General features: G+C 32.3%; 1 protein-coding gene across 1 annotated transcript in view; it reads left to right on the forward strand.

Annotated features, from left to right (window-relative positions):
* The first annotated feature begins 226 nt into the window (after window positions 1–226).
* The window catches only part of LOC126887480 (uncharacterized), a 139,793-nt gene continuing 113,497 nt past the window's right edge, over window positions 227–26,522 (forward strand). The window contains exon 1 of the mRNA XM_050655046.1: window positions 227–534. Within this exon, the coding sequence (XP_050511003.1) occupies window positions 451–534 (84 nt within the window). The 5' untranslated portion in view covers window positions 227–450. The remainder of the gene's footprint in view (window positions 535–26,522) is intronic.

The raw sequence follows: 26,522 nt of genomic DNA on the forward strand, positions 1-26,522 counted from the left end.
TAGGATATATATTTGTATATACATATTACTTAACTCTAACGTAACCTAACACATGATTCACGCAAAATTTCACATAAAAGCATAAAAATGTGAGTTTTTAGTCATCTGACCGATTTCTTAGAATTTCTTTTAAATACATGAGTGTAATACACGAAGGAATCCCCATAATTCACCGAGATATCCTACATAGTCTCGCAACCAGGTCGCGGGAGTGTCAAAAGTGCACAGCACGAGCTCGGAACTATCGGTAGTCTTAGGTCGAGTCCCTTCTCCGTAGCCTTGTGAACCTGGTGAACTCACGTCCTCGCCGACTTCTGATCTCGCGATTTCATTACTTTATAGTGTACTCATCTTCGGCGGCGATCTGCTGGAAGTGGTAGTCGGCAACATCTGGTGCTGGTGCGCTCTGATTGTGTCTTGCAAAAGTGCGCGAGTTTTGATTTTCGCACGATGTGTGATTCGCGGAGAAATATGTTTTGGGTGTTTTTGATTGGGACTTTGGGGATTTTTGGAGGATTTAATAATGCTCAACAGGTATGATTTTCAATGTTGTTCTGAAGCTAGTGTTGCCAACCGCTGAGTAAGCTTTTTCCCTCAACTTACCTTAAAAATTCCCACTTTTATGAAAAAATTCCCTCCTTGTTTACAAAATCGGAGAAGATATGTTGAATAATATTCAAATATTTTGATTTTTTTTAAATATTTTACAATTTGGACTGTAGCAAAAATTCTCTTTTGGGTAAACTTTTTCCCTTTTTTCATTTTTTTATATTGAAAATTCCCTCAAAAAGGGAAATTTCCCTCCGGTTGGCAACACTATGTCCTTGTGGCATTTTTGTAATCAATTCTTCTAAATGGGAAATAAGCCACAATTTAACTAAAAAATGATTTTATTAAGATTTCGACGTCCACATCGGATGTCGTTGTCAAAATACAAAATATTAATAAATTACACAAAAATGATATTGTTTAGTAAAAAATTCTTCTAATAATTTAATTTATATCGGCAATTGAGACATATATTATACATTTATAGAAGACTTAAAAATATATTTGCTAATATTTATGAGTTGCGTTCCTGGGACGACTTTACTAAAAGATACTTCATTCGATTACGCGAAATCAAACCCAACCCAAGAATATCCGCCACAAAAAAATCATAGTCTATGATCTGTCTTTAAAAAGAAAACCACATGCAACGGTGACAGTAAAATTTTCATTTTAAAATAATATATGGAACAAAATATGAATAATGATAACCTATTAAAAATAAAAACTTGGCTACTCAGCTGTAACGAATCACCTACTTCGAAGAGTTCTTATTCTGGTACCCATAGATCGGAATAATAACACAAGCACACTTTTTTTACTTGAAAATGTGTTTCAAGCTTAATAGGTGTCTTATAGTAAATTGGGGTGTTTTTCCAGGGTGAGAAAATATTTATTGAACTTATATTTAAGGATATAGGATATAGGATGTCATGTCGAGAGGATGGATAGGTCAAGAATGCCAAAGAAGATACTATTAAGAAGACCAGTTGGGACAAGGAGACGAGGTAGACCAAGAAAAAGATGGTACGAAAAGTTTCAAGAAGATATAGGATCGATGGAAATTACAGACTGGAAAGAGAAAGCGAAAAACAGGATACAGTGAAGAAACATAGTGCAGCAATTTTTACATAGACATTAAATCAAATTATATAATAAATATAAGACATTAGTATATATTGTCATTTGTCTTATGTAAAATTGTTATTGTTAAGTTGTAAAGCCCTAGGCCTCCAAGGCCTGTAGAGCAGGTTAAATAAATAATATGTAAGGATATAGGCGCAAAATCTTGGTCCAATGCTGTATAATCTTGACAAAACTAATGAATATTTTTGAAAAATTTAAACGCAGATTGGAAGATTACATTATTACCGAGGGCCTAAGCTCCCTTAGAATAAAAAAAAGTTTCTTTTGAACGAAATATTTAAAAATAAAAATCACACTAAATTTTCTCTATTTTTCACTCCTGTCTTCGTTTTTTTATTGCGCCGTCTCCTTATTTCGAAGCTTGGCGATCCAAATGGAACGGTAGTTTTGGAAACTTCTGCACGAAAAAGTTCTGCGGATGAGTGTACTCCTGTAACTTATTAAAATAAACATTATAGAAATTTTCAGGAACTTTCGGCCCTGCACAATAATGTAATCTTTTATTCTCCGTTCAAATTTTTCAAAAATAGAAATTCGTTTTTTCAGGATTAAAAAAAAAATGAATACAGTGGAACCTCGATAACTCGGATTAATCGGGACTGCGGCCGATCCGGGTTATCGAAAATCCGGGTTAGCCGGAGAGCATGGTAAAAATTAATCAAATACGGTATACTTATAGATAAAGTCCGTTATAATTGAAATAACATGAAATATATATGCACAGTACACATCTAACTTACCTATAGTTGTATAGAGCATAGTATAGTATAGACAGTATAGATAGAGTATTGTTCATTTCTAGGTAAAAAAACTCAGTCAATTTCGGTTGTGTCAATTTCGTCTGCCATCGGATCGATTTTATGTTATTTAAGAACAGTGGCTCTTTCATTGTTTAAAAGACCATTGTTTAAAAAAAATTTAAATAGTATTTTAGTCTTTTTTTAAACAGTGCTAAGACAGTTGGAAATAAATAAAGGAATAACAGGTGTCTGTTGTTTCAGATAGCCCGAGATAATGAGCGTCGCTCTGCCGCAGCCGTGTGCCATGAGTCATTTTTACCATCGTATAGTTCAAATTACACAAATACCCATTATCTCTCAAATATTATATTATGGTCGAAGCGAAGATTGGTGGGATATGCGCATTTTATCAATGAAATTCGATATTTTTAAGACATTCCATAAGCGGCTACAGATAAAATGTTTTAGCATAATACATACATTTTTATTGTTGAAATATTTGTCTGATGAAAATCGGTCCGGGTTAGCCGGACTTCCGGGTTATCGGGGGCCGACTTATCGGGGTTCCACTGTACATTTAAATAGCATTGGACCAAGATTTTACGCCTATCCCCTTACAAGAAAATTACACTGCAAAATTAAGATTTAAACAATCGTTAATTTCTTTTAATAAAATCGATGTCTTTTTTCGTGAAAATTGCGTTTTAAAAATTTTCTTTTTATAAGTGAGTCCCTCTTCAAGCTCCAACAATAATCAGCCATAATTCTAATATCCCATCTTCCTTGGTAACATCTCTCCATCTCCTTTGATGGAACCTCTCTCCCTATTCCTCGCTGATAGGTCCAAGATTTTCAGGAAAATAGTCAACGTGCCAGAAAATGAAAGTTGACGCTAATATTGCATCCCAGTTGTTTTTATAATATTCTACCATGTTGGCTGAGTATAGGCCACACTGAATTAAATAGAAGCAAACACAATACAAGTATTTGATTAATTTGTTTAAACATTATGTAAAATAAATATTCAAGTTTTTCAACAGTTTAGAAATGTGGTTGTGAAATTCTTTCTCATAGATATATTTAGACTTCTCCTATACCAGGTTTTCTGTTTATGTTTTCTTTTTTTATAATATTGATTCTTGTATTTTGACTTTTTAACTTTTACATAACATTCCCAGCAATGATAGTTTTTACTATGCCAGAATCAAAGTTTTAAAATTAATAGAAGCTTTGGATGTCATACCGAACTAAAGGTTAAATTTTTTTCTCAAAAAGAAATGATAAAAATGGGACACAAAATGGACTCACTTTTTAATTCAAGTAGAAGATTTTTGCTAAATTTGATGAAAAAAACTAGCTGACAGATTCTAAACTTCGTTTATTAAACAATCGTCGGTCGTAGGTATTTAAAAATTATATTAAAGACTTCAACGATCAGTCACAACAGAAACCCTGAAACATAATTTTTTTATTTGTATTTATTTTGTTGTTTTTTTTTTAATGACAGATGTAGGTATGTACCTTAAAAATGTGTACCCCTTAGATCAAAAATCTACCTGTTTCGTAATTTTCTTAAAATCTAATAAATACTGCCAAACATCGAGGTGGACTGTTTTCTTTGGCCCACACTGTATACATATTTTTTTTATTGAAACATTTACTGCATTATAACCGTGAGGTGATTAGCGGGATTAGAGGATAGTGTAGTTATACAATTCGAATACTTTAAATTTGGCACAATAATAACTTTTTTGTATTGTAAAACTATAAAAATCCTTTTAACCACTTAAAGTTCTGTGTTTTGGCTATATGTGGGCAAATTTTTAGCCAAATCGAAGATGAGAACATATTTTCGAATGGAGGGAAATGTAAAAAACGGTATTCTAACGATTTCTACACTAAAATTTGATCAAAAACTTGTTTTTGTCAAAATAACTTGTTATAATGTCTCCTAATGACATTTTGAGTCCTTTCTATTAAAAAAAATATTTTTTTCATTGATACTTTATAATATAATACACAAATTTGTTTAAATAAATATTGCTGTAAAATTGCTAAAAATGACATTTTGAGAAAAAAAAAGAAGAAAACGGTTCGGGTTTAAATGCTTCAGCTTGAGCTTATTTTTACGTTCCGCAGAAGCTATAAACCAAGTTTCAGACAAATTGGAGATCCAAAAGTTACTGTCTGAGTGATTTGACATGGAATGTAGCGTACATATAAAAAAGAAGAAAGGTGTCATTCCTTTTGTGCAGTTCTACTATTTTAAGAATTTTTTTGCTTTTGCATCCTGGTTTTCCTTCTGATTTCTTATTGATATTGTTGTAATCTTCATTGTATTTCTTTTTCTGTTTTAGTCTGTTTTCCATTAGTCTTAAGGTGAAACAGTAGCGATCAACAGGTAGCGAAAACGGGTTCCAAGATTGAGGCTGTAATTTTGAATATTTTTTCAAGATATTTGGCACACATATTCGTAATATAATAAAGAATGGCGGTACAGAGCCCAATTTGAAAAATATATTAATATGTGGAAATTACTCTGTAATTAAATACAATATTAAAAAACGAGCCTCTACCGCCATTAAGAAGAACAAACAAATACACTTTCTTCAAATAAACTTTTTTATCCGATGCCTAGATTTTGTGTCATTTTGGAACTACTAATGAAATAAAAAATTTTAGTAGTTCCAAAATGACACAAAATCTAGGCATCAGATAAAAAATTTATTTGAAGAAAGTTTATTTTTTTGTTCTTCTTAATGGCGGTACAGGCTCGTTTTTTTAATATTGTATTTAATTACATAGTAATTTCCACATACTAATATATTTTTCAAATTGGGCTCTGTACCGCCATTCTTTATTATATTACGAATACGTGTGCCAAATATCTCGAAAAAATATTCAAAATTACAGCCGCAATCTTGGAACGCGTTTTTGCTACCTGTTGATCGCTACTGTCTCCTCTTAATATTTCATCAGTAATCCATTATTGTTGGCGTTTATTAATAGTTTTATACTTTTTAGTTCATCATCATCATCATCATCCAACCAATTCACGTCCACTGCTGGACATAGGTCTCCCCCAATTGTTTCCACACTTCACGGTTTTGTGCTGATTTTTGCCAGTTTTTACTAATCCGCCTGATATCATCTGTCCATCGTGTAGGCGGCCTTCCTCTACTTCGTTTATCTTCTCTTGGTCTCCACTCCATCAGCTTTCGTGCCCATCTTGAATCTTTCAGCCTGGCGACGTGTCCTGCCCAGTTCCATTTGAGCCTGGTGATACGTTCTACAACATCTGCGATACCGGTTGTTTGTCTGAGATCTTCATTTCTTATTTTATTCCGTAGAGTTACGCCCAGCATGGATTTTTCCATGCGTCTTTGAGCAACCCGCATTTTCGACGCTGTTGCCTTGGTTAGAGTCAGTGTCTCTGCTCCATATGTCATTACCGGTAGCACACATTGGTCAAACACTTGTCTTTTTAAACCGATCGGTATACTGCTCCTAAATATGTCTCTCAGAGCTCCGTAGGCTGCCGAAGCAAGAGTTAATCTTCTTTTTATTTCGCATGTTTGGTTACCTCTGCCAATTCTAATTTCATGACCCAAGTAAATGTACTTTTCCACTAGTTCTACTTCTTGTTCGCGTATAATCAGCTGCCCGCTAGGAATCAGATTAGTCATAAATTTAGTTTTAGAAAAGTTCATTTTCAGGCCTATTTTCCAGTAGATAGCGTTAACTCATTTAGCATTTTCTTTACTTCTCCTAGGTCATCAGTTATAAGGACTATGTCATCTGCAAAACGAAGATGATTTAACTTTTCTCCATCTATTTTGATCCCTTTATTGTCCCAGTTGAGCATCTTAAAGGCATATTCCAGAACAGTTATGAATAGTTTTGGCGAGAGTGTGTCGCCTTGTCTTACGCCACGTTCTATGCTTATTTGTTTGGTTTTAACATGTAACTTAACACTCATTGTTGCCTCTTTATAAATATTATAGATGAGTGTACTGTAACGGTAGTCAATGCGGCATTCATTTAGAGCTTCTAAAATACTTTTTAGTTGTTCCTTGCATAATGGTTTTGATCTGGTTCCGCGGTTCCAGTGGTCTTCGACGTTATGTGCTTCTTCCAGTGGTCTTCGACGTTATTTTTACACACTTCAAAAACTTTTTTCTTTTAGTGTGTACAAAAACATGACTTTTTCAATCATATATCTTTTATTACTGGCTATTAAAGGAAGCTACAATATTTACAATTTAATATCGTAATAGCATGTTATGTATGCACAACCAATCGTTTTTTGGACTTATTGATTATTAACATAATTATAAAATTAGATTTTAATCTACATGACATTTATTATTGCACCTCTAAGTTAATAACTATGTTTATATTTTAATAAACCTCTATAATTATACATTTATCTTCTTCTATGGTAATTGCTGCAATAAGTAAAAAATGATTAGTTACCTAATTATTTTACACACTTTTACAATTCAGGAAATTATACTAACCTTACAAAAAAATTCATATATGGTGAATAATGTTTATTGGATACCTGAGTGTAAGGTCATTTAATGTGGTTCATGATACTGTATAAAGATATGGGGATTTAAAAGAATACTGTAAATATATGTACCTATTACAATATGATAAACGTTCATCTTTGCAAACGCATTTATTATAACCGCAAAAGTTTTGCACCAAAAATTATACTCATTAGCTATGTCACACTGGTGCGCTTTGACTTTCAACAAGCGTTTCAACGTTCTTTTCAACATTCAATTCAACTTTCGTTAAGGCATGTCTTCCGGTGTGCGCTAAGCGCATCCCTTTATCCTGTCCACATACAGTGCCTTTCAGTATATTCACGATGAATGAAAGTGACGCTCTTTTGATAGTAGGACTAAGTAGGACTAAGAAAATTGAAAAACGTAAAAATTGTACCTAACGAACAACTTGGAAGAAGAGTTATTTTAAAATTCGTAATTTTTGTATTCTAAAGGATTTAGAAGGCAACGACAATGTGTTTTTTAAAGACTTTACAAGGATGTCTGTATATGGTTAGGCCATTAATAAATAAATGTGACAGCAACTGTACAAACTGTATTGGAGCTCTTGATGGCAAGCTATACTCAACTATTATCATAGTTGAATGTCTCGTGAACGGATTAACGATTAACGGATTCCGCTATTTTTTTATATTACATTTTTCTTTGGTATTGTCATTCTTAGGCAAATGTTTACTCATATTTCTTTTTGAGCTTATACCAGGTGGAAGAAAAGAAATATTTTTCTTATGCTAAGTTTGAGACATCCTGTAGAAAGGACAATGTTCAAGGGTGGGTATATATCAAAATCGTGTTTTAGTCTTATGTTTTGTGAACATTTTGTTTTTTGAATATTCCTGATATCTTTAACACATGTTTTAACTAAAACAATACTAAATTAACAAAAAAAATTAACACTTAACAAAACTAACAAAAAGAAATATAACGTTAACTAATATCTCGTGTTCTCCTCTAATTATAATAACAGCTTCACATAGCCTAGGTATGCTGGATATTAGGAAGGCTGTTTGATTTTGGTCTATAGAGTTTTAATAACAATAATTATAGTTTCTATATCTTGCAAGCAAGCAAGAAAGGGCTAACGAAGTCTTATTTTCTATCGGCAATATCCCATAATTGATCAAAAGCATTCATTTCGTGACTGTGAGGGCCAATTTAATATCTGAATATTTTCCTCACTTAAATATTACCAAATCCGTTAATATTGTCAAGAAAATTCTACCCTAAAACATCACAGAGCCTCCATTAAACAATCTCATCTCTCTTTTGTTGCGCTGTGCACTGTGCATATCGCTCATCTGGTTGACACATATCTCTCTTAATTGTTCGATCCGAACTTTTTACGTTATGAGTCTTGTAGAGTGTTATGTGTAGAGATATGGAAGAACACGCTAACCAAAGAAAACAAAAAAGGATCTTTTTAGTAATGAATATTACCCTATATGGAGCGGAAGTATGTTTTATGATAACAGCAATACGAAATAAAATAAGAACAGTTGAATTGGACTTTATGAGAATAGAGGATAGAGGATAGAATAGAGGATAAAGAGAATAGAATAATAACAGAGGAAATGTGGAACATAATGAAAGTAGGATGCTCAATTACAAAAAGTTGGAAAACAGATCCCTGCAGAGGTTCGAGCATGTGCAAAGAATGCCAGAGCACAGGTGGCCGAAAAGAATATTGGACTGGGACCCGCCGGGAAGAAAACAAGGAGAAAGAGCTGTTATAAGACAAAAAACTTAGATAGGAAATTTTATGATAGACAGAGATCTCAGAGATGGCGACTGGGAGAATAGTGTGTTGTGGAGGACGAAAACGGTGAAATCATAATGGGAAAAACCAAAGAAGAAAAATTACTTATCTGTGTGTTTTCATAGATTTAAAAAAAATCAAATTTTTATAATTAGAAATATTTTTTTTTCAAATAAAAGAATTTCACTTAAAAATATTTATTTCAAAGCGCGTTAAAAACTTTTTTAAGTTAAAAGAAATTTAACATTTATTTAAATTCCTCTCAGGATTTGCATATTTTTATTTACTTATTTCAGATGATATTCTAGATATAATCGTAACAAGAAATTTGCAGAAAAAATCCGACCGATTGAAAGCGGAGAAAAGTTGAAGCGGTCACGGTTCGAAATGTCAAGGAAAAAATGTTAAATAGGCTTTTAAAGACACCGCAAACTGAACTACAATCTATATCTTTTACTGTTTGTTGTAACTTCGTGAAATATAATTCTTCCAACAGATCTTTGCACATGTATGAAATTATTGACGAATTAGTTTATATTCTTCTTCTGTTTCACGTGCTATATCAGAATTATCCGATGTTGGCGACCACTATTGCTAAGGCTTCTCGATCATTTGAAATATGAAATAATTGTCCTGCATTTGATATCTAAGTCCAATAACGATTTTTTTGAAGTTATATTTCTTTAGACACGAGAGTAAATTTTTATTTTACTGGGCGCATGAGCACACCGACAGTATGGTATAAACGTTATACGGGATCTGCTTGGGTAATAAAATCATCTGTCAATAATTGTTCAGTATAGAGATTTTGGATAAACAAATTAATGTTGTGTATATTAGTTTTTATTGTTGTGATGGCAGAGAAAAAAGCAAGTTTATAATATTGTAGTGACTTTTTATATAGTTTTTAAAAACGACAGGTACGTAATAATTGTAAATGTTTCAGTATCCTAATAAAAAATTTCATAGGTTCACCTACCTATTTGGAAAATTTAAACAGAACCTACCAAAATAGTATGTAATGCTTTGATTTACATAATTTGATTACCATCAAAATTTCTATCAATATTCACCTAATATATTGTTTTCTTACTCTCTGTTTTGTTGTATTTTAATATTTCTTTCAATTCTAAATAATTTCAATTCAAAATCAAAATAATTTGGTTAAATTCAGAACCGTTAAAAGTTTAATCCGTTTAGTTAGTTGATCTTGCACATGATGACACATGGTCTCCGTGGATAAAAGTTTAAGGCGAATAAATTTCCATACTAACTGCGCTGATAAACGGGTTAGAACCCCAATGGAAACTTTTATTCTTTTATTTTTTTTATACATTTTATGATTGTAAGATTATTTATTATATAATTTTTTTTCACAAAATACGTATTTAGTTAAAATGTTTTCCTACATTGTTCAGAAATCATTTGTGGCATTTTTCAATGTGTTTGTTTGTGTGTGTTTTATTCTTTTATTATTTTAATTTTTGGCACTGTTTTAATAAAAATTTTTGAGAAGTGGTAAGTATTAAAATTAGTTTAATATTTAAATAAAATATAAATAAACTGTTTAAGGTATATTAATTTCGTTGAAATCATATAATAGAAGTATAACTTCTTACGTGCGTACAAAGTACACACACATTCTTTTTTTAACCAAGAAACTTTTTTCTTCCTATACTTCTACGGCCCTCTATTTTTCCTTTAAGGCCATCGGTACATAATTCGCAAATAATTTACGGCTATCTTTACTTTTTCTGTCTTTACACGGCAAATAACGTGTAGTAAAATTCACACTGTATGGAAATGTAAACATTACTAGAATGTCATTCTACTTGACAATGTTACCATTAACTTAAAGGCTAACTAAAATGGCTTTTGAATGTTCTTGGATAACTTACTGTTATTTGTATAATTGCAAATTATTAATTCAGTTAATAAATGGAATAATTTTTTCACTAACTATGTATTCAGTGATTGTAATGATTTATATGTACAACAAAAACTAATACTCAATCGAAAAAAGAGGAAAAGTATTAAAGTGATTTTTTAATAATATATTGTTACTAAGGAATGCTTACAATTTTGAATATCTTTAACAACAAAATACTTGGATCACAGAATATATTATCCTGATGTATTCTCTGCTTGGATCTTACAAAAATAATACACAATAAGTAACTTTTTATTAAGTTCACGTCCTAAATTAATTATTTATCAAATACACTATATATCAATATTATTTAATCAACAACTCAAAATATTCCCGATTAATATTTAAAATTGTCAATATGCTGACAATATTCTATTCGACTGAGTGCGTTGTAAGACAAAGATAGATTTGGAAAATATTACCACGGACATTGTGTTAATTTTTTTGGAATTCTGAAAAAACCAATAAATATTTTTGAAAAATTTAAACGTAGAATGGAAGATTAAATTATTATCGAGGGCCGAAAGTCCCTTAGAATAAATATAAAGTTTAATTTGAATGAGATATTTGAAATTAAAAATAACACTAAATTTTCTCTTAGATTTTCACCCCTGTAACTTATTAAAATAAACATTATAGAAGTTCTCAGGGACTTTCGGCCCTCGCTAATACTGTAATCTTTCATTCTGCGTTTAAATTTATTAAAAATACTTGTTAGTTTTCTCAGGATTCGAAAAAAATGAATCCCCATTTGAATAGCATTGCAGCCTAAAATACGTACCCATCCCCTTAAGGCTTAGTTATAGTATTCTATATCGATTTCCTCTCACTATATGTTCCAGGTCAGACATTTTTCGGTGTTTAACAGTCTTTAGCAGTTCTTTACCTATATTGACCCTCCTTAGTACTTCCTCATTAGTTTTCTTGCTGTTCAAGGTATCTTCAGCATCCTTCCATGAATGCACATATCTAATGCTTCAATTCTGTCCATTATTCGATACTTTTACATACCAAAAATAGCACTTATCCATTATTTGTCTTAGTTCTAAATACACCTTTTTCTTGGTCACGGCATTTTTGTAATATGATATTTAGCGCAAAAGTGCCTCCTTTGTTCCCACAGACAGCATTTTTAAAACCAAATTGGGTATAGTCAGTTCGCTAAACTCAGACACAACTGGCTAGTTAATTTAGTAGGTAATTTTTTTTGTTTTGGGACACAAAATTACTAACTATTTAGTAATTATTTTCGTGCCAGTTTTACCAAATTGGCAAAATTACTTTCTAAAAATCACTAGCCAATTGTGTCTGAGTTTAGTGAACCGAATATATCTTCGAAATCGTCTTTGTATTTGCGTCTAATTCTATTGTGAAGTATTCTTAAGAAAATCTTAAGAGCTTGGCTCAATAAGCTAATTAATCGATATTCTGAGCATTTTCTAGCATTGGGTTTTTTAGGTATTGCGACAAAGTTGGACGTAGGCCAGTCTGTGGGAATCACTCCGGTGTTATACTTTGCATTAAAAAGTTTTACTACTACTTTTATGTAATCTTCATCTATTAGCTTCAGCAACTCAGTTGGTATATCACCTAGACCACAAGGTTTTTAATTTTAGCAATTTTATAGCGTGTTTTTTCATAATTTTTGGACTATCTCTGATTCATAATTTTTGGACTCTCAGTGCAATTTTGGTAATATTGTTTCTGTCATATTCAAACAACATTCTGATATATACAGCTGCCATTCTCTTCTGATTTCGTTCTCATTTACAATAATTTCGTTGTTTTTGTCAACCAGTAATAGAGGGAACTCGTTACAAAATTATACATATCATAAATTATACAATAATTATCATACACAAATATAAATTGTTTTACTTTTATAATTGACACTTTGCACCAATTGGTTATAGTAATATAATAATCTATTATAATGCCAATTTGTGTGAGGAAAAAGAAATAGATCACTGCCAACAGTGCTAACACCAAGTCTATCAACGTTCATATTGAATGAAATATCGATGTGTTCTAGTTTAACCTACGTATAACCTTGATTTGCGGGTGTTCTTATATTTTGTCCTAAACAAAGTAAGAACAACAAATCACGATCAACTTTATGATCGGTGAATGTGGAATAAATTTTAATGAAGTTGTAGTATCTTTTATTTTTTATACAAATTATGTTATAATAGTCAACACTTTCTATACTGGATTTATCTAACTGAAAGGTTATTTTAAATTCTGTTTAATTTTAATTTTAATTCAATATTGTTAGAGAAAATACGCCATTGAGTTCTATTTTGCGTTAAGGTCTTCACCTCATTCCTAGACTTTCATTGACCTCTTATCTCATCCATAATGGATCTTCTCTAAGTTTGTGCTGGCGACCCCTTTTTCTTTTTCCTTGGAGATTCAACTCTAGGGCACTCTTAGCAATACTGAAGCTATTTTTTCGGAGTGTGTGGCCGATCCAATCCCACTTTCCGGAGTTTATTTCATTTTGTACCATTTTTTGTTCGGTCAGGTGTAGCGGTACATATTTTGTTTCTGATGATGTTAGTCCAGAAAATACGGACAATCCTTCGTATACCCTATTCCACGAACATACGCCTGTTTTAGATTACTTCGACAACATTTTTTTTACTGTGCAAAATAAGAAGAACGAAAGTAAATTGCCAATTACATTGTGGTTTATTGAAATAATTATTAGCGCCATTTACTTTCGTACTTCTTATGTTGCACAGTAAAATATTCGTTGTCGAAGTAATCCAAAACAGGCGTATGTTCGTGGAATGGCCCATAGACATGTATTAACAAAAGACCTGCCGTTTTTATGTAAGGATTTTTGTCATTTTTCAGGTTTTACAGACATGACATTTGACTGGAATATTCGGATCTTTATCTTTGTAGTATACTGGCCAGACTTAAAACAGGGTTAAGCATGCTGAATGCTTGTTGAGCTTTTGTATCCTCACACGAATGTCGTCTTTTGTACCTCCGCTTGCTGTTATGACACTTCCAAGATACACATAAAATTGTCCAATCTGAAATTTGTTAATAGTAAATATTATCTTGTTTTATTAGCTTCAGTGGAAAGTGTTTCTAATTGGTCAGGCAAATTGTAACATGTAAATTTTACATGACATATTGAGAAAACTAGTAGCGCCATCTTTTGAGGAAAGTGAGAACTAATTTTACCATATAAAATTTAAAATGGCTTAAAATTCTAAATAAAACTTACTGCATCCATGTAAAAGCTGTTGAATATTATATTGTCATCGAGTTTAAGCTATTCTGAAAATTTTATATCTCTAACTAGTCGGGAAGTTTGTTTAAAGCGCGTGATACACACGCAAACTTTAAGTACGCGGGTTTAAAGATCGCGGTCGCCGTCGGTGGTTTGTGCTATTTAGGAATTTTATCGTATTATACAGGGTGTTTCATTAATAATTGTCCATATAGTAACTGGAGAAACCTTAGCACAAAATACGAAGATTTAACCTAAAACACTTAAATCAAATGTGGTTCCTTACCGAGTTACAGGGTGTTTTATCTAAAAATTTAAAAATTATTTTTGCTCAGCATTTTAAAACTATTCGACATATCCTTTTTATACTTGTCAGGAAGTTTAGGTACTATACAAACTACTAAATTTTGTTAAACAAACGTTTATGGCTATTACCAGAGGCGTAGGACGGGGGAAAGTGAATGGTTGACCCTTTCCAAATTCTACGCCACTGGCGAAATTGTTATTTTAGTTCAACTTTTGGATTCTCCAATACTTTCTGTGAAAATAATATACTCTTCATTCGTAACGATAAAGTCATTAGTTTTCGAGATATTTGAAGTTAAAAATGAAACGACACGATTATTTTGATCAGTGTATTGTGTCGCTTCATTCTTAATTTCAAATATCTCGAAAACTAATCATTTTATCGTTACGAAAGAAAGTATATTATTTACATAATGAGTATTGCAAAATCAAAAAATTACACTAAAATAGCAATTTCGTCAGTGGCGTAGAATTTGGGAAGGGTCAACCAGTCACTATCCCCTGTCGTACGCCTCTGGTAGTATCTAGAAACGTTTATTTATCTTAATTTAGTAGGGTGTAAAGTGCCTACACTGTCTGCCAAGTATGATAAGGATATGCCAAATAGTTTTAAAGTACTGTGTACAAATAATTTTTAAATTTTAATCATATGAATCATATCATAAATTAATCAAAATAAATGTGCCGTTTCATATTTAACTTCAAATATCTCGAAAACTAATGACTTTATCGTTACCAATGAAGAGTATATTATTTACGTAGAAAGTATTGTAGAATCTAAAAATGGTACTAAAATAGTAATTCCTCCAGTGGCGTAGAATTTGAGAAAGGTCAACCATATATCATCCCCTGTCGTACGCCTCTGGTAGTAGCTATAAACGTTTGTTTATCATAATTTAGTAGGGTGCCTAGTAGTCGCACTTTCTGCCAAGTATAAAAAGGATACGTCAAATAGTTTTAAAATGCTGAGCAAAAATAGTTTTTAAATTTATAGATAAAACACCCTGTAACTCAGTAAGTAACAACATTTTATTTAAGTGTTTTAGGTTAAATCTTAGTATTTTGTGCTAAGGTTTCTCCAGTTACTATATGGACAATTATTAATGAAACACCCTGTATACTTCGTATCGTATCCTATGGTGTTATATATTTTTAATACTAATAAAAAAAGACGAAATCGAAAAGTGTGGGTAACAAACAAAATATAGATAAGAGGGTAATATTTTCATCAGGAGGATAAAACAGCTTATAAATAATTAGGTTTACTCAAAAACAAATAATCAAAAAAGCTTAAAATAGTGTTTTACGGTTTTCTCAAAACTTATAAAATGTAACTTGTCTCCTTTCAACAATAAACGATTGAATTATTTCTAGGCAATTTGCTTAATTAGTGAAAATATAAGTGTAACTTTAAACGCAATAACATGATGGCTCGAGGCTCGCGGCTCGTGGCAGTGATACACGTACGGGTTAAGGCGGAGATACATATGCGCTCTGCTCGGTGTGCGAGCCGCTCGTGCGCAGCGGATTCGTCAGATTAGTACGTGTTTTCAAGTGACGCACAAACGGCACGCACACGGCGCACCACGATCTAAATTCTGTCGGTTTTTCAACAAACGCTTTGATGGTTCGCAATACGTATTTGGACGGGTTTGCGAGTGATTTGTTGGTTTTGGCGCGCATGAGTTGAATATTTGTTAGTAATGGAATGGTCGGAACTGTCGGAAGGAAATTGATGTTTACCGTGGAAAATCATTATTGTGGAACCCTCAATAAAGAACCATTTAATTTAAAGAAACAACTTAAATCCGATCTGAACGGAAATAGAAGCTGAAATAAAAAAATGTACATGCGGACCTTTTTAAAAAATGTTAGTTCATTGTTGTACTAAAAATAACATGTATTAAAAATAAGATTTATTATTTTATTTGGGCATAAGCCACAATTCGAGTTTGAAATCAAGTTTACTTGACCTTTCGACTTTCACTTCGGAAATAGTTATCAATATCAAAAAAACATTCATAAGCAGATATTATTATGTGTCACCGGAAAGCGAAATAGGTAACGCACGACTTGGAGAACCTATAGTTTTCTAACTTCGTGTCTGGTGAAGCAACGCAGTTGAAACAAGCGGATATATTATAATTGTGTCACCGGAAAGCGAAAAAGGTAAGGCACAACTTGGAAGACCCAATAGTTTTCTAACTTCGCTTCTAGTGAAGCAACGAAGTTGGAACAAGCAGATATATTATAATTGGGTCACCGGAAAGCCAAAAAGGTAACGCACAACTTGGAAGACACAATAGTTTTCTAACTTCGCTTCTGGTGAAGCAACGGAGTTGTAACAAGCAGATATATTATAATTATGTCACCGGAAAACGAAAAAGGTAACGCACAACTTGGAAGAGCCTATAGATTCCTAACTTCGCTTCTGGTGAAGCAACGGAGTTGGAACAAGTAGATATGTTATAATTGTGTCGTCGGAAAGCGAAAAAGGTAACGCACATCTTGGAAGAGCCTATAGTTTCCTAACTTCGCTTCTGGTGAAGCAACTGAGTTGGAACAAGCAGATATATTATAATTGGGTCACCGGAAAGCCAAAAAGGTAACGCACAACTTGGAAGACCCAATAGTTTTCTAACTTCGCTTCTGGCGAAGCAACGGAGTTGGAACAAGCAGATATGTTATAATTGGGTCACCGGAAAGCCAAAAAGGTAACGCACAACTTGGAAGACCCAATAGTTTTCTAACTTCGCTTCTGGTGAAGCAACGTAGTTGGAACAAGCATATATATTATAATTGGGTCACCGGAAAACGAAAAAGGTAACGCACAACTTGGAAGAGCCTATAGTTTCCTAACTTCGCTTCTGGTGAAGCGACGGAGTTGGAACAAGTAGATATGTTATAATTGTGTCGTCGGAAAGCGAAAAAGGTAACGCACATCTTGGAAGAGCCTATAGTTTCCTAACCTAAAAGTTAACACAGGGCTTGGAAGAACCTATAGTTCTCTAATTTCGTTTCTAGTGAAGCTACGCAGTTGAAACAAGCAGATACATTACAATTGTGTCACCGGGAAACGAAAAAGGTATTGCATGACTTGGAAGTACTTATAGTTCTCTAATTTTGTTTCTGGTTGTAGGAACAAGCAGATATGTTATGGTAGGGGAGCAAAGTATGCTAAATGTGCAGTCACTCGAGCGCTTTGGGGACCTATTGGGTTGTGATTATTAGGTCCTAAAACCAAAAAAGTTAAGTAAAATTTTCCATTTTAGTGGGGACTTCCCATTTTTTAATTTAATTTATTTTTCATTTCCAACAATCTTTTTTCCGATTATAGCGCCATCTATCCATAATTCAAAAAAATGTTTCGAATAAAAGTTGTTTATTTTTATACAAACAATCCAAATCTGCAATAAGAAACGGGGTCTACCATTTAAGATTTTAAAGTAACCCCCCACCTCACCTCCGTGGGGGGTCGTGCTTGGAACCATTCGATAGATTTTTCAAAAACATTGATAAAGTGTATTTTGCAGTTTTTCGATATGGTGTTTATTTTGCGAAAGATCGCGGGATTTGTATTTAAAATTTTAAATTTACCCCCCACCCCTCTCCGTGGGGGGTCAAGTTTGGTATTTTTCGATAGATTTTTGAAAAATATTGAACACGTAGTTTTTAGTTTTTCAATCTGACCTTCATTTCGCGAAATATTCGCTTTTTTTTGTGAAACTTTTTGACTCACCCATTTCCGTACGCCCCGCTCAAATTGTCATATTTTTGAAATATAGACTCTTTTGCATGTACTTAACTTACCTTATCTTAATCTGACAATTTCGAATATTTTAAGGATAGATTTTTTTTCGGGCCCCCCTGAACGAACTCCCCTGTGTTAAGAGCCAATATATGGTGGAGGTACATCTGCAGGGTACCACGTTTCTCCCCATATGATAATCTGACGCGCTCGAGTAACTGCAAAAATCCCCGCTTGGGCTCCCCTACCATTATATTTGTGTTGCCAGGAAGCGAAAAAGGTAGTTCCCGAAATGTTCCCAAACTGTGGCTTATTCCACATAAAATAGTAAATTGCATAAGATGACACAAGAAAATAGTTTCAGAACAATACCAAAATAAGATGTAGTAGAAGTACAGGACAGAGACATGATTATCTACAATTACTAAACGTTCGTAAGTTTCCTCTGGATCGTCAAAATGAAAAATTTTAACGAACAATAACCGCGCCACGAACGCGCGGCGCACACACAGCGCGGAGTTCGCGGCGCGGATATGTATTTCCGCCTTTACGAGTAAGATTTCAAACTTGTTGGATCGACGGCGTACTTACTCGGCGGACTTAAAGTACGCGTACAAGTTCTTACGATGTCAGTTGGACAATTATAAAAACAAAATTTGACACAAAGTGTCGGCTTCTTCTGTAAAACATAGGCGGCGCAATAGAAATTAATAAATTTTTATTTTTAAATTATTATTAAGGTCTAATATTTCTTAAACAGTAAATATTCACATTTCTTTATGAAATTGCCATCAAATATGATTAAAAATACATAATACAGATGCAATTTAATGTGCAAAACTAAAGAAATGAGACTACAATTTGAATACAAAAATAAAATACTTACATGAAAACGACCAATTCGCCTTCCATATTGTAATACACTTAGAATTCTAATGTTCAACAATATGCTCATGCATAGGTAGTGGTTACATATGGTAGTTTCGACTCATAAGCAGTGGTACTTATTTTTATATTGACCATTAGCTCCGATGATGACAATTTTGTCGAAAGCGCTTAACAAAGGAAATAAAATACTACTTTTACACACTTTAATACATAATATATATCATACGAATGATGTCATCCCTATTCGTGTGATGACGTAATCGATGATTTTTAAAATGAGAGTAGGGATCGTATGATAGCTCATTTTAAAGGTTACTGAATTTTGTATTCAGTAATGTAAATACTAATACAATTGCTTATATAGGGTGTCCAAATTTTTTTTCAATTAAATTAATTGACTCTACTTGACAAAAAAATTGACTAAAAGAAAAATGTATGTAATTTATTTAATTTAAAATACAATTTTACTGTTGTCACAATAGACAAAAATGTTTATATAATAAATAAACATTGTTTTTCGCTAAAATTCAATGTTTAAACCAGCTCCCGCCAACCACCTACCTCTTGGAAGTCTGAACATTTAATTTAAGCGAAAAGCAATGCTTATTTGTCAAATAATTTTTTTTCTATTTTCTGACAGCATTAGAATGTATTCTGAATTAAATAAATTAAATACATCCTTCTTTTTTGTCAATTTATTTAATTTAAAAAATATTTTTGGATACTCTTTACAAATAAATATGTTAATATTTATATTACTAAATACATAATTAAATAACCTCTCAAATGAGACATCACGCGACCCTAGTCTCATTAAAAAAAATCATCGACTACGTCATCACACCCATATGGATGACGCCCCTCGTATGATATATATATGCCAAAATATCAAAGTTTAAAAATAAAAATCGACCTGTTTCGGGATGTTTCTTTAAAGTCGCAGGTTTACGAAATAACGAACTTATTCCAAACATTTGCACCATACTGTATTTATATTAAATAACAATTATTGTTTTAATTAAATAAGAATTTACATACCTAAATCGTCCATTGGATTGTCACTAGTATTCTCGTTTTTATCACATTCAAACGGTCGCCAAAAAGCCATATTTAATAAGTATTTACAACAACTTATTCCTACTGTATAACTTAAAACACAAGCCTGCCTTTTGCAAAAAAAAATTAAAAATATACGTGCGCTTACTGCCCCATTACGACGATACTGGTTATATCGCTGAGAAACCCGAGATCGCATTTTTTGCCAGATAACGATAAAGTCTTAGCGTAAGCACTTCCGAAGAATTTGACTAATTACACTTCAGCAATGCCCAATAAGATAAGTTAGACAGCAATATGTCACAGCTGCGTCCATCTGGATAATACCTGTAGTGATCAATTACAAAAATGTTTATATTTATTTCTATGCTCGTCGTAGAATCAATGACTGGACCCCAAAAATTCGTCTGTTCCAGGTTCCAGTTGACATCGTATTAACTTTTATTAAAATTTAAAATTAATAATTAAAAGTGCACAATACAAATGACATTTAATGTACTTATTAATTTGAAAACTAAAAAATAAAATACAATTTTAATATAAAAACAAAATAATTATAAGTATATCACGACGGACGACGACACTGTTTATTTGTGTTTATATTGCACGCCGGCTTTGAAAAATGAGAAGGCATTTTTGAGAGATAACGATATGCTTTAAGCCTAAGTATATCCGAAAAATTTGACCAATTACATTTCAGTATTGTCCAATAAGATGCTTTAGAAAGTAATAAGCCACACCAGTGTCCATGTGGACAATGTACGGGGAATGATCAATTACAAAAATGTTTATCTTACACATTACACATTATAAATCTCTATGCTCGCGTAGAATTATTGACCGGACCCCAAAAATTCGTCTGGTCCAATTCAGATCGTATGAACAGTACTTGCAGTGATACACGTGCGAAAAAGGTCGTCGAGCCATAAGTTCGCGTAATTACTCGCGTGTGTATCACCCCTTTAAAATCGATTGCAATAGGTTTGTTCGTAGTACGATCCAATCGATCAGCAACCGTTGCCAACCATCAGACGCATGCGCAGTTAACAGTTAGCGCTGCGCAGTTAACAGTTCGAGTTCGTAGACTACGAACGCGCTTGCGTCTGACGGTTGGCAACGGTTGCTGATCGTTCTACGAACAAACCTATTATTTGTCCCGGACAAAGTGACAAAGAGACAGACAAAGAACAGGCGAGGTATATAAAAACGTGGTAATAAGTCAACACTGTTAATAGACCAGGGCGCATCTGTAAAAATATTAGTACATTTGGACGTTGAGAGGTGACTCAAATGTTTTTGCAGAAATTGCTTGAAAATAACTCAACTAATAATATTTGAGTTATCCTCCCTCTCAAAAAGGTCCGGAACATTGTTTAAATAATTAAAATGTCAAAAAATGAAGGAAAAATTCGATTTTTTTCTTCGTTTTGTGATTATAACTTTAAGAGTATTCATTTCCGGGAAAAGTTGTATTGACATAAAAGTTGCATAATTAAATTTGCTATAATATAGAATTGGCTAAATATTTAAAAAATAGTCACCCTTGTTGCAAAATAGCAATAATTGGGAAAAAACTATACAAAAACAAGTATTCGCATTTTCCGTTTTTCAACCATTTATGTTACACTTAGCACCTTCATATTTTACCCAGGAAAACTTTATAATACAATAAAACAATACTGTAAACTTCATTAAGATCGGTTCAATAGATTTTGCAAAATAAATTTTGCAAACCAGCTTTCGCAAAAACAATTCATTTTTTCAAAATGTTACACGAATGAAAATAAAGCAGATAGCAAGTTGAAATTTTTTTTGCGTATAAAAGTGTACTGTACCTTTCATTTTCAATTTGCAAAATTAAAATCGATTAACTACGACGGCGTCAGGAATTTTTTTAAATAAACATTAATTATTGGTGCTACGCGCAGGACACCGGATAGTTTGCTCTGATTGGGCATTCCAATGACCTTTGATAATTATTGATACATTTTAATTTTTATTACATTTCGATATAAATAAATAAATTTGTTTATTGCAAAATAAAAACCCATTCTCTATCCTTTGAAATAACACTTTTTTTAGCAAAAACTTTCTTTGTTCATATATTTTAACTTGAGAATAAAAGTTTATTATTTTTAAACATATACAATTGTTTAAACAATATTTCACAAACAATAATAAAATTAGTTTGATTTTTGTGGAATTAAAATATTAAAATACTACAAAATATAGAGTAAGAAAATAATATATTAGATGAAGATTGGAAGAAATTTTGGTGGAAATCAACTTCATGTGAATCGAACACCGCTGTCCTGCGCGTAGCACCAATAATTAATGTTTATTTAAAAAAATTCCTGACGCCGTGCTAATTAATCGATTTTAATTTTGAAAATTGCAAAGGAAAGGTACAGTACACTTCTATATGCAAAAAAAATTTCAACTTGCTATCTGCTTTATTTTCAGTCTTGTAACATTTTGAAAAAATGAATTGTTTTTGCGAAAGCTGGATTGCAAAATTTATTTTGCAAAATCTATTGAACCGATCTTAATGAAATTTACAGTGTTGTTTTACTGTATCATAAAGTTTTTCTGGGTGAAATATGAAGATCATAAGTGTAGTATAAATGGTTGAAAAACGTAAAAGGCGAATACTTGTTTTTGTACGGTTTTTTCGCAATTATTGCTATTTTGCAACAAGGGTGACTATTTTTTCAACTTTTAACTAATTCTATATTATAGAAAATTTAATTACGCAACTTTTATGTTAGTACATCTTTTCTGGAAAATGAATACTTTTAAAGTTATAATCAAAAAACGAAGAAAAAAATCGAATTTTTCCTTCATTTTTTGACATTTTAATTATTTAAACAATGTTCCGGACCTTTTTGAGAGGGAGGATAACTCAAATATTATTATTTCAGTTATTTTCAAGCAATTTCTGCAAAAAAATTTGAGTCACCTCTCAACGTCCATCTCAAAACAGATGGGCCCTGGACTATAATACTTACATTGTAATATAAGTCGATATCAACTCGTCGTAAATAAAATAAGTTAAACAAGACTATAAAATATTACCTATCACCAAATTTTGACTAATAATAGGTAGGTAGATGTAAAGGAATTAATTAGCAAAATTTATTTAAATAATCTGGCCATTATCCTACACGAACAATAAATGGTTAGCTATAAAATAATATTAAAAAGGTGTTTTGTAGACTTGTTGGTAATAGTAAATAAATTATTTCTTACATATTTTATTAAACTCATATTTATGATGTGCCTCCTTATTTGCACTGAGCATATAATATTCTAGTTTAGCAGTTTAGCAAATAACATAAATTTTACAAATAACAGATATATTCATACGTACTACCAGGATGTTTGGATAGATTTTATTTGCAAATAAATTACGTTTTATATTATTTTAGAAGTATAGGTTTGTAAATATTAATATGTATATTTATGTTCTATCCACGCAAATACATAATATTACTAAATGATCTCATATAAATATTATTCAAACTGAAAATCAAAATGTCATGAAAGTAAAGGCCTAACTAATTCAGAGAAATAAATAAACAATAAGAGTAAAAGTTCATGTTATAATTTTAATAATTTTATTGAAAGTCAAAATAAAATTTGGAGTGCACAGTAACATTTATGAATGCACAGTAACATTTATGAATAAGGAGGAAATAGCTATTTGTATAACAAGGGAGGAAAGTGCTACTTTTCCTCCCGAGAATGAAGTTTACAGTAATCATTCAAGGAAGGAAAAGGCACTTTACTCCTATGTTATACATACGGTTTTCCACCTTCCTCAGATAACAAGTCATTTTTTCATTTTTCCTTAATTTATTTATGTAACTAATCAACAAAATTTATTAGAACTAAAACCAACAAGTAGGTACAATATAACTGTCAACTGTCAAATATAAGTCAAATTAATAATGTAAACATTGTTAAATCAAAATAACAATTAACTGTTTTTTCCATTCTGCAAAATAGAGGGTGTTTTATAAATAAACGTTAAAAGGTATAGATACTTACGTAATAAAAAGTAGATATTGTACAGCGATATTGCTTGCTCAATAAGTTATATTTCATGAATGAAATACCACGACGTCACTTTTACTTTCCTCCCTAGGGAGAAAAGTACAACTTTGCTCCCTACAATCAGGTCCGGAAAAGTATACTTTCGGTAGAGGTATGTAGGTGGAAAAAATATTTGACTGATTGCTCTTTTTTTGCATAATTCTTTTGTGAGTTTTTATTGACATAAAACCAATGCAAACTCGTTACTCGTAGGTTTTTGGGATCGCTGAATACGAATATTAGATCGGCGATGGTTTTCGGGGCATCTGATGTCAATGACGAGCATCATCTACTGGAGCTTTGTGAAAATTCAGTACAAAATTAGTGCAAATTGGTGACGGGGTCTTTTGGGTCGCTGAATACGAATATCTTGACAGCGATAGTTTATGAGGCACCTGGTGTCAAGAGACCACTGAATTTGTATCAAATTTCCACAGAACTCCAAGAGACGGGTCTCGTTCTGCACACCGGGTTCCTCGAAGACCGCCGCCGACATGATATGTGTGTTAAGCGATCCCAAAAACTTACCAGTAATCAATTTTGTACTGATTTTGTATCGAATTTCAACCAAAATCTAGGAGACGAGGCCCGTCCTTAGTTTCAGATGCCTTAAGGAGTTATATTCGTGAACACACAAACCATCATGAAACCGGTATACGTTTGTTCTCGTTTTGCTAAGGCGCGTTGAATAATATATTGCTTGTACTATCTCGCTAACTTTAAAACATTACTTTCGGTCGCAACTTGAAAAGTCTTAGGTTAAAGTGCTCACCTTTAATACCATCGTTGGATTATAAGCTTTCATTCTACACACCTCATTTGTCATTATATCTGATCTGATAACGGAGGAGTTGTGTTTACAAAGGTCTCTGCAAGAGACAGACATGGATAATTCATGGTCTTCGCATTTTTTTTCAAAATGCGTGAAAATAATTATTAAAATAAATAATAATAAAAATAAAATAGACTCACGGACCAAAATATTGCATATTTTGAAATTAACGTTTGAAATGGGATTTTTTGTACTGCCCCCAGTGTCACAGAAATAGGATTTCTGTTCCGAATGGGATGTTTTAACGTATCATAAAAATGGTATAATCGGATTTAAATTTGATATGGGCTATATGGTGGCCAATACCTATAATGTTTAAATTGAATCTCATCAAGGTAAGTATTCACTATTCTACCAATATGAAGACCTCTGTTATGGTGCATTAACACGAACTTGTTATCCGATATGGCTTTCAAATGGCAAACTATGATCTTCTAAAATGTTTTTAATGTACCTATCAGCTGTCATTCACCCAATAACCTCCACAAGTTCGGTATCTCCTGTCCAAGAAATACCACTATGCTGCCACCACCAAAATTAACACTCTGTTTGAGGTTACATCTGGCATACCGTTCATCATATGGAAGCAGGATTGACAAAGCTTCGTCTACAGAAGAGTTGGTGAACAGTATGTCAGTTGTAACCTCATACAGAGCGTGGTGGTGGCGGCATAGTGCTACGGAGCGGTATTGCTTTGAAAGGACATACCGAAGACGTGGAGGTGATTAGGCGAATGCCAATAGACGTGTATATTGAATAAATTTTAGTTGATCATGTTTTACCATTTGCAAGGCATATTAGATATGACGTCTTTCTGTCGCTAGTACAGTGTCAATTTAAAAATTATATTGGCCAGAATATAGTTCAGATCAGATTTAAATCCGATTATAGCACTTATTTGTTTTTTTTATTTGCTAAGTGCTACAGTCTGGTCTTTGAGCAATGAGTAACTTTTTATCTATCCTATCTTACTAACTTAGCACTTATATGACACTTTAAAACATCGCATTCGGAAAAGAAATCCTATTTCTATGATACTTTGTAAGCTAAAGATAGCAGCAGAAAAAAATTCATTTCACATGCATATGCAATATTTTTGTCCGTGAGTAGGTATATTAATTTGAACTTTATAGATTTGCATTGGACATATTATTGTGATTGATTACTCATAATATTTTTGTTTAAATTAGTGTTATCCTGTTAATACAAAATAAAATTTCGTGCAATAAATCAGCAAAATAAAGTAATTACATTTATGCAAATTTTGCCACAACATCTTCCGCCATCATTTATGATTTAAGTTAGATCAAGGTTGACGCTTAAATTAAAATTTCAATCTATGTTAAAGTTAATAAAAAAGATGTTTTTGTAACGCGTGATATAAATCAGTAATTACGGTCTGAAGATCATCACTCATCAATATGTACCATGCGAAGCTTCCTAGATTATTGTCAAATAAAAGAATGCGTCGGATAGACGATTACCTTGGGTAACATATTTTTCCAAACACATCACTGTTTTAATTGATTTTATTAATTTTATTATTTACCTGTATCTGACCAATTAAAAACTCATTTTGTGATCATATGAAATTTTTCAAGAAAATATCAAATCTTATAGTTTTTAAACAAAGAGAAATCTAAATCGCAAGG

The sequence above is a fragment of the Diabrotica virgifera genome, chromosome 6 (assembly GCF_917563875.1).
Source record: "Diabrotica virgifera virgifera chromosome 6, PGI_DIABVI_V3a".
Taxonomy (NCBI): Eukaryota; Metazoa; Arthropoda; class Insecta; order Coleoptera; family Chrysomelidae; genus Diabrotica; species Diabrotica virgifera.